Source organism: Thalassophryne amazonica, chromosome 5 (assembly GCF_902500255.1).
Source record: "Thalassophryne amazonica chromosome 5, fThaAma1.1, whole genome shotgun sequence".
Lineage (NCBI taxonomy): Eukaryota > Metazoa > Chordata > Actinopteri > Batrachoidiformes > Batrachoididae > Thalassophryne > Thalassophryne amazonica.
In genome coordinates this window covers 12,122,587-12,139,874 of record NC_047107.1, presented here as the reverse complement: position 1 = coordinate 12,139,874, position 17,288 = coordinate 12,122,587, and the positions used below count along the sequence as shown (strand labels likewise).

Here is a 17,288-nt window from a genome sequence, read left to right as displayed (position 1 = left end):
ATAACTCGCAAACTCGTAGCTTAAAGCAGATAACCCGTAAGTTGGAGAGGAAATGGCGTCTCACTAATTTAGAAGATCTTCACTTAGCCTGGAAAAAGAGTCTGTTGCTCTATAAAAAAGCCCTCCGTAAAGCTAGGACAACTTTCTACTCATCACTAATTGAAGAAAATAAGAACAACCCCAGGTTTCTTTTCAGCACTGTAGCCAGGCTGACAAAGAGTCAGAGCTCTATTGAGCTGAGTATTCCATTAACTTTAACTAGTAATGACTTCATGACTTTCTTTGCTAACAAAATTTTAACTATTAGAGAAAAAATGACTCATAACCATCCCAAAGACGTATCGTTATCTTTGGCTGCTTTCAGTGATGCCGGTATTTGGTTAGACTCTTTCTCTCCGATTGTTCTGTCTGAGTTATTTTCATTAGTTACTTCATCCAAACCATCAACATGTTTATTAGACCCCATTCCTACCAGGCTGCTCAAGGAAGCCTTACCATTATTTAATGCTTCGATCTTAAATATGATCAATCTATCTTTGTTAGTTGGCTATGTACCACAGGCTTTTAAGGTGGCAGTAATTAAACCATTACTTAAAAAGCCATCACTTGACCCAGCTATCTTAGCTAATTATAGGCCAATCTCCAACCTTCCTTTTCTCTCAAAAATTCTTGAAAGGGTAGTTGTAAAACAGCTAACTGATCATCTGCAGAGGAATGGTCTATTTGAAGAGTTTCAGTCAGGTTTTAGAATTCATCATATTACAGAAACAGCATTAGTGAATGTTACAAATGATCTTCTTATGGCCTCGGACAGTGGACTCATCTCTGTGCTTGTTCTGTTAGACCTCAGTGCTGCTTTTGATACTGTTGACCATAAAATTTTATTACAGAGATTAGAGCATGCCATAGGTATTAAAGGCACTGCGCTGCGGTGGTTTGAATCATATTTGTCTAATAGATTACAATTTGTTCATGTAAATGGGGAATCTTCTTCACAGACTAAAGTTAATTATGGAGTTCCACAAGGTTCTGTGCTAGGACCAATTTTATTCACTTTATACATGCTTCCCTTAGGCAGTATTATTAGACGGTATTGCTTAAATTTTCATTGTTATGCAGATGATACCCAGCTTTATCTATCCATGAAGCCAGAGGACACACACCAATTAGCTAAACTGCAGGATTGTCTTACAGACATAAAGACATGGATGACCTCTAATTTCCTGCCTTTAAACTCAGATAAAACTGAAGTTATTGTACTTGGCCCCACAAATCTTAGAAACATGGTGTCTAACCAGATCCTTACTGTGGATGGCATTACCCTGACCTCTAGTAATACTGTGAGAAATCTTGGAGTCATTTTTGATCAGGATATGTCATTCAAAGCGCATATTAAACAAATATGTAGGACTGCTTTTTTGCATTTACGCAATATCTCTAAAATCAGAAAGGTCTTGTCTCAGAGTGATGCTGAAAAACTAATTCATGCATTTATTTCCTCTAGGCTGGACTATTGTAATTCATTATTATCAGTTTGTCCTAAAAGTTCCCTAAAAAGCCTTCAGTTAATTCAAAATGCTGCAGCTAGAGTACTGACGGGGACTAGAAGGAGAGAGCATATCTCACCCATATTGGCCTCTCTTCATTGGCTTCCTGTTAATTCTAGAATAGAATTTAAAATTCTTCTTCTTACTTATAAGGTTTTGAATAATCAGGTCCCATCTTATCTTGGGGACCTCGTAGTACCATGTCACCCCAGTAGAGCGCTTCGCTCTCAGACTGCAGGTTTACTTGTAGTTCCTAGGGTTTGTAAGAGTAGAATGGGAGGCAGAGCCTTCAGCTTTCAGGCTCCTCTCCTGTGGAACCAGCTCCCAATTCAGATCAGGGAGACAGACACCCTCTCTACTTTTAAGATTAGGCTTAAAACTTTCCTTTTTGCTAAAGCTTATAGTTAGGGCTGGATCAGGTGACCCTGAACCATCCCTTAGTTATGCTGCTATAGACGTAGACTGCTGGGGGGTTCCCATGATGCACTGTTTCTTTCTCTTTTTGCTCTGTATGCACCACTCTGCATTTAATCATTAGTGATCGATCTCTGCTCCCCTCCACAGCATGTCTTTTTCCTGGTTCTCTCCCTCAGCCCCAACCAGTCCCAGCAGAAGACTGCCCCTCCCTGAGCCTGGTTCTGCTGGAGGTTTCTTCCTGTTAAAAGGGAGTTTTTCCTTCCCACTGTAGCCAAGTGCTTGCTCACCGGGGGTCGTTTTGACCGTTGGGGTTTTACATAATTATTGTATGGCCTTGCCTTACAATATAAAGCACCTTGGGGCAACTGTTTGTTGTGATTTGGCGCTATATAAAAAAATTGATTGATTGATTGATAGCATGACTACATACTTATTTACTCAGAGTATGTGTTTTTGTTTGTTTACTTGCTTGTAGGAGGTGTGCTTTATGGTGACTGTGTTGCTCCACCTTTTCTTCATGGCTTCATTTTCCTGGATGCTGGTGGAGGGCCTGCTGCTGTGGAGCAAGGTGGTGTCTGTCAACATCAGTGAAGACAGCAGGATGAAACTTTATTACATCATTGGCTGGGGTAAACCTGTGTTTAGCTTTTAGTGTTTTATAAAGTTACAGTCTCAGGTTGCCACATGTTGTTATTGTTCCACTAATAAAACAAAAGATCTGTGCCAAATTTTACTGTAATCGGACATTGTTTAGGGGTCCTCCACAAAGCAACAATTTTCCACGAACAAGCAATGTAGTAATCCAGTAATGTTCTCCTCTGGGTTGACCAATCAACCACCACTTTTTGCAATTAGAAGCCATCACATGTACCTGTAAAAGAAAAATAATGGCATCAGAGTCTTCTCCCCTTCAGGTGATGTTGCCTTGCCAGCGGAGGGAGAGGAAAATGTGTCACTCTGGGGACCTAGAAATCTTATCTGATTGATTTCAAATTTGGTCTGCATCTATAAATCCCAAAGTGGAACAAAAACATGTGGCCCAATGCCTCTCACAACTTTTTCACTATATAACATGAACTGCCCTAACTGGCATAAGACCATAAAAAAGATTACAATGGAATGGGCATCTATTAAGGCATCTATTAAGGCAGTCCAACTTGCCACAGTGTCAAACATCCCTCCCGATCATCGCTCCTCAATTTGATAATAACAAACATTTGGTATTCTGATGTTGTGATTTTTGGGAATGATTTGAGTGACCATTGTGTGATTGTAGTTGTCAGGAATACCAAACTCCCCAAAACCAAACCACGCATTTTACTTAAGAGATTTTCAACATTTTTGCAAACAGGCTTTCTTGTATGATCTGTCTATTATTGACTGGAGCCAAATATCTCTCCTTGCTGATACTGAGCTGGCCTGGTAGTTTTTCTATGAAGAATTCCTGAAGCTAATTAATAAACATGCTCCATTGCATCAATTCACCATTAAGGGGCAGATTGGAGACCTTTAAAAAAAAAGGGATCATGTCTGGTCCAAGGCACTAAAACAGAGGCTGATTGGTTATCTTTTCATCAGCTCCACAACAAATGCATCTTCTTAATTGAGAATGCTTAATCTGAATTTTATTTATCCAAAAATCACTGAAAATTATTATTATTATTTTTTGTAATTTAAAGTTATGGAAGGTTGTGAGATCTGCTTCTGGTGCTATGCCTTCTAATGAGGTGTCCAATTGCCTGGTCAAAAATTCTACAAATCTGACTGATAGATGTGCCATGCTAGATTACTTTAAAGAACATTTCATTAAAGCAGGACATTTGTTCGATCCCCTCAACATTGATCCTAAAAAAACTGTTGTAAATACTGACCCAACCTGTGTGTTTCTGATGTCTGTAAGGTACTGAAGATGTTGGATTCCAAAAGATCAGCAGGTCCTGATGGTTTGGATCCATGAATTTTAAAGCTGATTCCAGATCTGACTTCTGAGTCTCTAACAATTATCTTTAATTTGAGCCTAAGCATGAACAAACTCCCTAAAAATTGGAAATTGGCTTTTGTTGTCCCACTGCTCAAAGGAGGCAAACCTTCAAGTGTGAGCTATTTCAAAACTATGCATTCTGGCAAACGTATTTGAAAAGTTGGTCTGTGATCAGTTGAAAAGCTTCCTAGAATCAAATAATATCTCAAACCCTTTTCAGTTCAGTTTTAGGAAGCAGCATAGCACTGTTACTGCTATTCTATAAGTTTTAAATGATGTGTCCGAGGCATTGAATTCTAAAAAGTTTAGTGTTTCACTGTTTCTGGATCTTTCAAAGGCATTTGATTAGTTGTTAGAAATTCTTTACAAACATGGTGTCTCTACACATGCTGTCTCTTTGCAGACTATGGCAAGCAAGATGCGGTGCATTCAGATGGCTGGTGTTAACTTGACATTCCTTGAGGGTAACAAAGGTGTTCCTCAAGGCTCAGCTTTAGGACCTATTTTGTTCACAATTTATACTACTGACCTATTATAATCTATTCTATTCTACTCAGCCATTTGAATTTGAATTTTTACTGTCCACTTAAATGCCCGGAAGCTCCTATTAACTGCTACCTTAATATAAAATATTCTATCATATTCCATTTTGGCAGCGCTCATCCTTGACCCAGAATACATAAGCATGCCAAACGGAACATGTCAGCTCTCCCCAGTTTGTCCGTGATCAAAGATAAACACATGCATGCACATATGCGCCCACACATGCTCTCCTGCACACACACAGGGACGTAGAGCTTTTTGTCTTTTCTGCATTCTGCTGCAAGCATGACACTTCCCACTCATGGTAATGACAACATGACACTCAACTCACGCATGGTAACAGCAACATGAGACAACTAAACTGACTAAACAAACTGATCTACAAAAACACAATAAATCAAAAACGAATACGAGGTCTATTAGAAAAATATCCGACCTCATTATTTTTTTCAAGAACCATATGGATTTGAATCACGTGTGATTACATCAGACATGCTTGAACCCTCGTGGGCATGCAAGAGTTTTTTCACGCCTGTCGGTTACATCATTCGCCTGTGGGCAGTCTTTGAGTGAGGAGTGGCCCACCCTCTCGTCGTTTTTTCATTGTTTAGGAATGGCTCAGAGACTGCTGCTTTGTTTGATCAAATTTTTCAAAACTGTAAGGCACAACTGAGTGGACACCATTCGATAAATTCAGCTGGTTTTCGGTAAAAATTTTAACGGCTGATGAGAGATTTTGGTCTGGTAGTGTCGCCATAAGGACGGCCCACGTTGCCTGACGGTGATCTGCGCTTCGAGGCGGCAGCGTCTCGCCGTTTCAAGTTGAAAACTTCCACATTTCAGGCTCTGTTGACCCAGTAAGTCATCAGAGAACAGAGAACTTTCAGAAGAAGTCGGCATGAGGAGTTTATTCGGACATTCCATTGTTAATGGACATTTTGTAATGAAAGAACATGCGGGCAGAGTCGCATGTCGCGCCGGACCCGACCGCGGTGGGTCGCGACAGGAAAAACACCTCCGTTGGAAACCTTAACGGGCAAGTTGGAACATGCCCAAGCTGTTAAACAATTTCTCAGTTACTCACTTGTTGAAAGCCATCAAAAGCCGCCTGAATTTTACAAATGGTTTTCAACACGGAGGTGTTTTTCCTGTCGCGGCGCACACAGATTTGCCAAGTCGTCACGGAAACGACTCGGCGAATCTGCGCGCACGTCTTTCATTACAAAATGTCCTTAAACAGTGGAATGTCCGCATAAAGTCCTCATGCCGGCCTCTTCTGAAGCTTCTCTGTTCTCTCACGACGTCCTGGGTGAATTAAGCCTTAAATTAGGATGTTTTCAGGTCGAAACAGGCCGACGACGGTGCCTGGAAGCGTTGCAGGCCGTCCCGCTCCGTGGGAAGTCCTTACACTGACAGAAACACCCCATAATCTCTCATCAGCCGTTAAACTTTTCACCGAAAACCAGCTTAATTTCTCGAATAGTGTCCACTTGGATATTCCTCACAGGTCCAGAAAAAATTTGATAAAGCAATGCGCGCCGTCTCGAGCAGCGTGTGAAACAAAGGAATTCAGCCGAGAGGGCGGGACCACATCTCACTCAAGGCCTGCCCACAGGGAAATGACGTCACCGACACGCGTGAAAAAAACTCACGCATGCGCACGAGGGTTCAAGCATGATTGGTGTAATCGCATGTCATTCAAATCCATATAGTTTTTGAAAAAATAAAAAGGTCGGTTTATTATCTAATAGACCTCGTATGTGCACTTCAACCAGTTGTCTACAGTCCCTGGCCCCACTGTATCACTGAGCCTTGAGATTCATCACTGGTTGTCGCTGCCTCACACACCACTGTGAGTTATATACTAATGCTGGCATGCCTTCTTTGATTGCAAGGTGATATACACATTGGATGATGGCTGGATTACATGATTCTTATTGGACTGGTTTACTATCCACTTTACTTCCGAGTTTACTTCAGAGATTGTGATCGAATGACATGTTAAGATTTCATGTACCTCGTGTCCGCACTGAAACGGGACACTCCCTCTGACTGGAATGTCCTCCAATCTGAAAAGAAATTATCTGGGTTAACATCTTTGAATGTCTTCTGCTCTGTTTTAAGAGACTGCGAATGAAATTCTTTTGCACAATGCCTGTGCCTTTAAATTCTACTCTTTTTTTCCCACACACATCATTACAACTCATGTTCTCTTGATGATGTTACCCTGTCTGTTATGATGTGTGCTGCTGCCTTTTTTGCCCAGGTTACCCTTGTGAAAGAGGTCTCGATCTCAGTGGGCTTTTATCTGGTTAAATAAAGATGATTATTATTATTATTATTATTATTATTATTATTATTATTATGGTACTCTATGGTAAATCTGCGTGGAGTACTGTAGACAGTCCTCAGAAACTGAGAGACCATGCAAAAGGAGACTACTGAGGCAACACACAGCAATTCTGAAAGAGTTAGATTCTTCTCTGGCTGCAATTGGAGAATCTGAAAATAGGGAAAGTTTTGTATTTTGCTTCACCAGTTACACTACATAATGGTGGAATGGAGCAGAGAAGCGTTTTCTTGTTGTGATCTGTCCCCTGTCTGTGTCTTCTGTCTTTGTGTTAGTTGTAATTGTGATCTCTCCCCTGTCTGTGTTTACAATCTGTTAGTCATGTTGTTTTTCTGTGGTTGGACACTTTAGCCTTTTTGAGTTCCACCTTAGTTTTTTTTTTGTTCTTTGGTTTGTGGATTTTTTTTTAAACCTTGTGGTTCCCTTTTTAGTTTGGTGTTGAATTTTGGTTTGTGTTTTTTACTCACCTACAGAGGTCAATAGGGTTTGTGACACTTTGTCTTTGTCATTTTCTGTTTGTGTTTGTGGGTGTTTCTGTGTCACCCGGTCTCCCCCATAGCTGTTTTACATTCCCAATTACACCACCTGCTGCTTGTCTGTACATTTGCATCACTACTTTAGCCCTACATTGTTCTCCAGTGCTTTGCCAGAGTATTTTTTTGACGTTTGTTTGCTGTTTGTAATGTCTTTGTACTGATTTTGCCTTGTGTTTGACCCCATTTGTTTGTTGCCTTCCAAGTCTGCATTAGTTTGAGTGCATTTCTGAAAAAAGCAGACTTGAAAGTTCAGCTACAGTTTGCTGGAAAGAATATGGGAGACTCAAGTCTACATCTGATCTGCTCCCTTTCATGAAAGTTCTCTATTCCACTCCACCGTGAACCTCTTGAGTGTGCATACGATAAATGTGGCCTGCAGCATTACCAATCTCTCTAATCACGTACAGAGAAGCCTATAATTCCTTCAGAGTCATCATGCTTCCCGGTGGGTTGTCTCACTATTCTCCTTTTTGCATGGTCACTCAGATTTTGAGAATTGTCTACACCACAGAGATTTACCATAAAGGACCATATGTTTTGTATTTTTTAGTGACTGATGTAATTTAAGTCCATGACATATTCAGTGACTTGGAAATGTACATGTATCCATCCCCTGATTTGTCTAAATAAAACTTGCTGTAAGACGGATGACTTATGCATTCTATACTAAAGGTTGCCGTTACTTATGCAACCCATCATCTTATTACCTCTGCCAAGGAGGTTATGTTTTCGGTTGGGTTTGTTTGTTTGTTTGTTTGTTTGTTTGTTTGTTTGTTTGTTTGTCTGTCTGTCAGCAGGATAACTCAAAACGTTTTGAACGGATTTTGATGAAATTTTGTGGAGTGGTTGGAAATGACAAGAGGAACAAGTGATTAAATTTTAGTGGTGATCCGGATCATGATCCGGATCCCAATGCTAAGGCGTTAGCATGTCTATGGTATTTTCAATGTTAAAAGTTAGCATTAAGCAGTTGCAGCTGTCATCACGTTCGGGTGCATTTGTTTTCAAATTGTAATATTCCTTAAATATATTTTTACCTCCGCCAAGGAGGTTGAAAATGACAAGAGGAACAAGTGATTAAATTTTAGTGGTGATCCGGATCACGATCCGGATCCTGATGCTAACGCGTTAGCATGTCTATGGCATTTTCAATGTTAAAAGTTAGCATTAAGCAGTTGCAGCTGTCATCATGTTTGGGTGCATTTGTTTTCAAATTGTAATATTTCTTAAATTTATTTTTGTTTATTACCTCCGCCAAGGAGGTTATGTTTTCGGTTGTGTTTGTTTGTTTGTATGTCTGTCTGTTAGCAGGATAGCTCAAAAAGTTTTGAACGGATTTTGATGAAATTTTGTGGAGTGGTTGGAAATGACAAGAGGAACAAGTGATTACATTTTAGTGGTGATCCGGATCACGATACAGATCCCAATGCTAACGCGTTAGCATGTCTATGGCATTTTCAGTGTTAAAAGTTAGCATTAAGCAGTTGCAGCTGTCATCACGTTCGGGTGCATTTGTTTTTCAAATTGTAATATTTCTTAAATTTATTTTTACCTCCGCCAAGGAGGTTGGAAATGACAAGAGGAACAAGTGATTAAATTTTAGTGGTCATCACGTTTGGGTGCATTTGTTTTCAAATTGTAATATTTCTTAAATGTATTTTTGTTTATATATTAATAATCTAATGATTATTATATACAATTTTAGAGAAAGAGACAAAAAGAAATAGATCACTGTGCCAAGGAGGGAATCTCTTTAGGGTCAGTGACCCTTTGACCTTGTTTAGAGAAGTGTTTCATAAATGTTAAAAAATTCAGATATTTGCAGTTTAGTTGAATAATAAATTGAATTTTGTCTCTTATTTGTTTTAGTCTATAAGCACATGCAATATCAGTATCAGTGCTCAGATGACAGTAGCTTCTGGGAAAGGTGCAAGTTGCAATAAACTGTGATGCCAAGCGCTAAGGATACATGCTATCCAGTCACAGCAGATGAAACTTTTTTTTACTACTGAGTAAACATCATTGTTAAACTTTTTTAGGTTCAATGATTCCACGGCGTGTACATGTTATGGCGTCAGTGACCCCATGGCCTTGGCGGAGGTTTGCACTCTCTGAGTGCTTCTAGTCTTTGATATTTTTATTTAAATTATTTCAAGTTGTAGAAATTTGCTTTAAGTTTGAGTTTATGAATTAGAATTTTAAAAATTTGTTTGTTTGATGTTCGCAAATGTTCGCTTCCGGGTGGGTGAATTACCTTTTTGTTTGAAATTGCATAAACAAATTAAAATGTGTATAGGTTCAAGAGGGTGAATTCTTTTGCAAAGTACTGTATGCAAACATTTTGCCATCTTTTTTTAAAATCACAACCTATGTGTTAATATTGTCATGCTCAACTTTTAGATCCCATTTTGTGTGTATTTGCAATGGTTATAAATGAAGCCCAGGGCTGTATTTGATGTGTGTTATAACATGACTCATATGAGCTGGAATATGTATATTAAAAAACAAAATAAAAAACAATGTGCAGCAGCTGCAGTGTCTCCAAATCAATATGTGACTGTTATGTCGGCTAATGAACAGTGTGTGGACAAGCAATCAGGTGTTCACTGCAGTGCTCCATGCAGATATCTGGAATGTTCTCTCATAGACTAAATAGGTTGCAGCCGCTGTTCCAAAAATATGGAAGATCTACAAACACTCTCTGACGTGTTTCTTTTTTGGTTGAACTGTTTTTCAGGACTGCCTGTTCTGATTGTTGGTGTAACACTGGCAGTATCAGGACACGAGTACAAGGTGGATACTCACTGCTGGCTCAGTGTGAGGACCCACACCATCTGGGCCTTCGTGGGACCGGTTATGTTTATCCTCACGGTACGGACTCACTGCGTGTGTGTGAGTATGCACATGCGCGCGCGTGTGTGTGTGTGTGTGTGTGTGTGTGTGTGTGTGTGTCACTGACTCCTTCTTTGTTGACATATTCATGTCTATTCCTTTTTTAATGAACATTTTGAACCCTGTCAGTCCAACATATTTCTTCTAATATATTTTTTGCATTATATTTTAGCTTATGAAAAGCCACTTCTAACAGGATTTTGACCTTGAAAAAAGTTTTCCAAGGTAATAATTTGTGGAATTGGAAAAGTGTCTAGCGGTCTAGCAGTCTAGGGTGCTCTAGTTAGTGCTGTGATCCTCTGACATCATATTGTTTGATTAACAGTTAGATTAGATGGCTATATCATTCAACAAAGTAATAAGACAAAAAAAATCTAGAGGTGATCTTTGATCCTACTGTCAGGCTTACTGGAATGGCATGGCTGGACACAAATGCTGGATTCAGACGTCAATAAAACAGGGTTTAATAAGAGTTCAGGCAGGGTTTGGCACACAGGTAGGCAGGCCAAGATAAGCAACAGGATCCAAAGCATTACACAGAGACAACATCAAAAAACAGGCAGGCGGGTCAAAAACACAAGTAGGCAAAAACAGGACAAAATGCTCAGAAGGAAAAAGTGCTCAAAAGTGCCTCAAGGCTCAACAATCTTGCAACCAGACAGGGTGAAAGGTGTGACTTAAATAGAGAGAGTGATTAGCAGGAAATGTAGGACAGGTGTGTGTGGAAAGATCTGGAGAGAGGTGTGGCAAGCAGGAGAGAGGACCAAAGGGAAACACCCATCACCAAGCAGAAGACAGCAGACAAGAAAAGACCCTCCACCAGAACCAGAACAGGCCAAAACAAAACAAATAAGACACTCCTCACAAACCTCAGTCATGACTCCTACTTTTTCCTTTGATCTACGTATTGGAGAAATTACACAGCCTATTTTTTCCATATGCATATTATTGCAAGGATTGAACTTATTTTAATGTTGGTATTTTGTTTATGTGCGTGCTGAATAAAACTCATTCATTCATTCATTTTGTCAGTGATGAGGATGTTGCATGTTAATGATCAGGTGTGCACATAACTGTTGCTAAAAATAAATGATGCACAGCAGAAAAGGCAGAAGCCATCATCAAGCTAATGGTCATCACTTTCCTCCTGAGAGGCATTTCCCTCTCTGTTTTTTGCTGCACATCGTTTATTTTTAGCACATGCAACTGCAGCATCAGTTATGTGCACACCTGTCCGTACTGTAAGCACAAAATGAAATTATTCAACTCCTTGTAGGTATGTGAAAACTAAGACAAACCCATGTATTTTATCTGAAAACTATATTTATTAAACATTTATCAATTGAAAATGAATGTGGGCAGCTGGTGCCTCCCAGCTAGAAGGTTGTGGGATCGTTTGTCGTCCTTTCTGTGTGGAGTTTGCATGTTCTCCCCGTGTTTACATGGGTTCCCTCCAGGGGCTCCAGCTTCCTCCCACATCCAAAGACATACAGGTTAGGTGGATTGGAAACTTTACATTTTTCATAGGTGGGCATGTGGGTGTGTATGTGTTTGTCTATATGTGGCCTTGTGACAGACTGGTGTCCCGTCCAGGATGTACCCTGCCTCACACCATATGACTGCTGGGATAGGCTCCAGCCTCCTGTGACCCTTAATTGGAGGATCAATGTGCCTTGAAAAGTATATGTCTGCTACTTTACGGGAGGTGTGTTGTGTGTAGAGCAAGCCTGGATTCTGCAATGCTGCTTTAAAAAGATAATTTTGGTATCATTTAATTTTGATTTGATTTTCTCATGAAGTTGCCCTGCTGTAAATAGACTCAGTGTCCATTCCTTGTGTCTCTATACTGTGGTGAGTGTGGACATCCTAAATAAATATAGTTATTATTAAGTGTTGGTTGAAGACATCAATGAAAGGAGGTGACATAGAGTGAAACTCATACTATAGATGGACTTTTATTTGTAAGTGGAGCTGTCCACAGCACAGGTGCTGACCTCTTGATTCAGCTCCCATGTGTGGCACTGGACTGATGGGCAACCTAACAGTTAAATCATGATGTGAAAACATCACCTTCTTGTAATGGCTTCATAAATCAAAATAGAGCCCTTTTAAATAATTAAACAAACTTAAAACTTGTGTTTTAAACAGTGACTTTTTCATAAGACTCCTAATTTTACTTATCTTAAAGGCTTAACAAAGTGTTTTGGGGAAAGACCATAAGAGAAATGTTGCATTATTAATATTGAAGAAAAAGATGCAGCACCTTTGCCCTCATTAATGACAGTCAGTTGGCTGGATAATTGACTGGTGTAATTGGTTGACTGATGGAACGATGTTCCTCTTGTCTGCAAGTTAGAGTGTCCTTCAACCCAGAGTGCTCCTGCTGAACAGCACAATGTCTTCATTGCTGCCATCGCCGTGTCAATGAGTGACAAGGGTTAGGGTTGCTGTAAATTCTTGTAGCCTCCATTTTAAAAACACCATGAACAATAACTCTGTGTGGACACTTTATGACAGCCATGAGAAAATCCACTGACCTTTGATATTCAGAGGTGCTGTGAAGATTTTTAAAATGTGGTTATTATAAGAGAGCAGTGTGAGAATGTATATCCCTGCAAGTGGTATGCAGTACTCTCACGAGAGCAAACCGTGCTCCCGGCCACGGGAAACTGTTTCTCAAGGATTTTTAACTTGTTGGGCCCTCTCTTCATCATCTGTTGCATAGAATGTGTTGCATGATGTCCAAATCCACCTTTACTTAATTTAAATGCAAAAACGTGTCACCTGTCATTGCCTTCATGAATCATGTGGACTTTAATTGGTTTTTCCATAACAGGCTTAGAGGCTGAAGGTTCTAGTGAGGAAACATACAAACAGATGCAGCTTTCATCCACCACAGCTCCCTGAGGTGAAGCAGTTGATCACCTCCTTCTTGCAACACCTCCTCTGACCAGCTCCCTCTATATATGGCCAAACCACAGTTGTGCTTATTGTATTCATTTTTTGTCTCCATCCCTAAAGACAGAGGAGATCTGTTTGACCCACAGAGGCTAATATGAGAACTAGTCGCACTGAGCAGCCCAGTCTAACGTTTTTTTGTTTGTTTGTTTTTTTCATGCTCCTGTGATGAAATGAGTAAAATGTTCGTGATGGGGATTTTTTAACTCACTATTCCTAACCCTACTCCTACCCCTGACCCTAACCTTAACTATAACCTTATCTTACTCTTCCCCCGACCCTAATCATAACCACCCCCCCGCTTCACTTTTAATTTCATGTAGCCATCACGGAATGAATTAGAATGAATTTGTGCTGCTGTGACGAAAATGAGGCGCTTTTCGTCACAATATCACGAACCAATAGATTAAGGTATATTTCGTGCTGCTGAATCACACCTTGCTGTGAGACCAGGTTGCAGGGAGACATGTCCCGACAAGGAGGCGTGGTCACCATTTTTGGATCAGGGCAACTCAGTGGGCAGCGCGCATAGACGCTCAATGAGTGTCCTCAAGGAACAGGTGGCATATGCTGGAAAGCAGCGCATGTTGGCAATGCTCAAATGGAGGAAGAAGGGAGACAACATTTCCTTCCATAAGTAATAGTTTTGGTTATTCTTGTTACTTTGCCCATGACGTTTGGTCAATAAACTGGTGTATGTTGCCTGCCATGCCTGTGTAATAGAAAAATCCACTGGTCAGAGGACACGGACCATTAACTTTAACCATAAAATTTGACCAACGATTACACCACTGACTTGATGAATTAAACTGTCAGTAAAGTCCATGAAGGGACATCTGCCTTAAGTAGACACCATGGGGAATGTGGACTCTAGTTCTCATATTGACCTCTGTGGTTTACCCCATGTGTGAATCTATCTGTGTGTGCATGTGCATGTGGTCAATTATATAGTTGTGCTCAAAGGTTTATACACCATGGCAGAATTTTAGATTTTTTGGCCATTTTTCAGTGAATATGAATGATAACACAAAAACTTTTTTCCATTCATGGTTACTGGTTGTGTGAAGCCATTTATTGTCAAACAACTGTGTTTGCTCTTTTTAAATCATCATGACAACAGAAACTAACCAAACGACCCTGATCAAAAGTTTACATACCCCAATACATACCATGTATTGCCCCTTTAGCATACAGCATGGAGGCTTTTGTGGTAGTGGACGAGGCTCTTTATTTTCTCTGGCAGGAAAGCTGCCCATTCTTCTTGGCAAAACACCTCCAGTTCCTGTAAATTCCTGGGCTGTCTTGCATGAACTGCACGTTTGAGATCTCCCAGAGTGGCTCAATGATATTGAGGTCAGGAGATGGAGATGGCCACTCAAGAACCTTCATTTTATTATGCTGTAGCCAGTGACAGGTTGCCTTGGCCTTGTGTTTTGGATCATTGTCATGTTGGAATGTCCAAGTACGTTCGATGCGAAGCTTCTGGACTGACGAGTGCAAATTTTCCTCCAGTATTTTCTGATAACATGCTGCATTCATTCTGCCATCAATTTTTTTTTCTGTGATTTTGTAGCTTACACATCCCCAAAACACCAGCGATCCACCTCCGTTCTTCACAGTAGGAAGGGTGTACCTTTCATCAAAGGCCTTGTTGAGTCCTCTCCAAATTAACATTTATGGTTGTGGCCAAAAAGTTTGATTTTGATCTCATCACTCCAAATGACTTTGTTCTATGTGCTGTTTGACATATTGTAAGCGGGATATTTTGTGACATTTGCATAGTAATTATTTCTTCTGCCAACTTGACCATGTAGCCCATTTTTCTTCAAGTGCCTCCTTTTGGGCATCTTGAAACAGCCACACCACTTTTTTCAGAGAGTCCTGTATTTTAGCTGAGGTTTTTATTGATCTACCTCACCATGGTTTGGTTCCAACAGAATCCCTCATTTTCCACTTCTTAGAGTTTGAACACTGCTGATGGGCATTTTCAGTCCCTTGGATATCTTTTTTTTTTTTAATATTCCTTTCCTGTTTATAAAGTTCAATTGCCATTTCTTTGACAATTATTTTGCCCTTTGACTCAGAAACCAGAAACATCAGTGCAGCACTGGATGAAAGATGCAAGAGTCTGTCAGGAGCTCAGAAACTCACTGACCTTTATTACACCCACTCATTACAAGCAAACAGGTCACAGGTGAGGATGGTTACCTTTTGTAGCCACTCAAGCTCGTTTGTGTCACTTTGTGTACATGTTATCTGGCCAAAATCACCAGGGTATGTAAACTTATGATCAGGGTCATTTGGTTAGTTTCTGTTGTCATTATGATTTAAAAAGAGTAAACACAGTTGTTTGACAATAACTGGCTTCACACAACCACTAACTATAAGTAGAAAAACAATGTTTTTGTGTTATTATTTATAGTCTCTGAAAAATAGCCAAAAACTCAAATGTTTGAGCACAACTGTATATTATATCTAGGCAAAGACTTCATGAAATAAAGTGAATCTTGATACAGGATCCCCTCACTAAGACCTGAGAGGAGTTTGACATTGGGCATCTTTCAGTTTTAATTGTGGCCACCTGGGGGCAGAGTATCTGAAACTTTTTATGCAATACCTTGACAAGTCCATGTATCAAGATGAAGCTTAGTACACAAGGTCACCTTACTATGTCCTCTAACAACTTCAGTATTGGGTGCATTTCAGTTCTAATTGTGGCAGCTAGGGGGCTAAGTGTGATATCTTAAAAAAGACGTCTATGTCAGGGTAAAACCTAGAACACAGGGTTGCTGATGTAAAAACCCATATTTAATTGTTGGGTCCATTTCAGGCCTTTTTGGCCAACAGGGAAACTGACAAAAATCTTCATGCATCGTGATCAAACCAACTGCAGATTATACCTTTCTCTAACCTTGCACAAGTTCAAGGTTAGGTTCAAAAGTACTGGTTTGTGACTTAAAATGCTTCTTGAGAACAAAGTAGAAACAAAGCAGGAAGCAGGAATTTGCAAGAACAAACTGAATGACTCTTCTCCTACCCAAATACTGTAGCTGTAGTTGTTGGAATAATTCTCAAAAAAATATGAAAATGTAAATACCTCTGCATAACCACGTGTAAATTTTACAGTGTAACACTGTTGTAATTTGCAGTAAATAAAATTAAATTATATTTTGAACCTGAAATCCAGCAGTGTTTTCTGCTGAATTAACATGTTCATGCTGCTTTTAAACTAATTATTTCTGTAAAATTTAAACAGAGATGTTGCTTATTGTACATTGAATCATATTCAATAAGATTTCTTTTGGCTTGTCCAATTTTCCTTGGGGTCACCACAGAAAATGTGGCACAGAATCTGCATGTTGACTTGGTGAACACAATTCCAGATGGACAAAGAGAATGAGGCATAGGTGGCCTTGAACTGGGTGCATTCCTTTTCAGAGACAAGCACTCTAGCTGCTTCCTTCATGATGCTGGCACAGACTGTTAATAAGTCTACCACACACACAGCAATGAGGCATTATGTTTAATCAAGATGACTATTAGATGGCTGTTGCAAGCTGGTTAAACCATCCTTTGAAAGAACAGAAACACATTGTCCTTGTCAGTGAGTCGACATGGCAGAACTCATTAAGGTAGCAATTGAAACACAACTGCAAATTTTTAGTGGTATCTGAATTTTACTTTGAAAATTGCCATTAAAACAGTAAAATTGTTGCCAAATTGTGTGTGTGTGTATATTCATATTTGGTCTCATGGTAGCAGGGCTGGTACTTTCTGGCTTATGTGCTGCCCTGATCTACCGGAAAATTGGCAAGATGGTGGCATCAAGAACCATGGCCCCTCACTTGTCTGTCATGATTAACGAGGTTGGCAAGGCAGTGCATTCTCAGACTGCGATGACACTTGAACTCAGATGCAAATTGGATGACATCTTGGAGCAGATGCACGCCTTGTAGATGAAGATGAAGATTTCGGAGGCCGGGGAATATTCTTAATTCATAATTGGGAATATTCTTAATTCACAATTGGGATTTGGTTGTAAAGCTGTAAAAAGTTTTTTTTCA

The 17,288-nt window shown here is 39.9% G+C and overlaps 1 protein-coding gene across 1 annotated transcript in view; it reads left to right on the top strand.

The window, feature by feature from the left end:
- adgrd2 (adhesion G protein-coupled receptor D2) overlaps positions 1-17,288 on the top strand; it is a 415,295-nt gene that overhangs the window by 224,921 nt on the left and 173,086 nt on the right. Inside the window, exons 16-17 of the mRNA XM_034169723.1 lie at positions 2,440-2,593; positions 10,112-10,245. Coding sequence (XP_034025614.1) covers positions 2,440-2,593; positions 10,112-10,245 — 288 coding nt within the window. The remainder of the gene's footprint in view (positions 1-2,439; positions 2,594-10,111; positions 10,246-17,288) is intronic.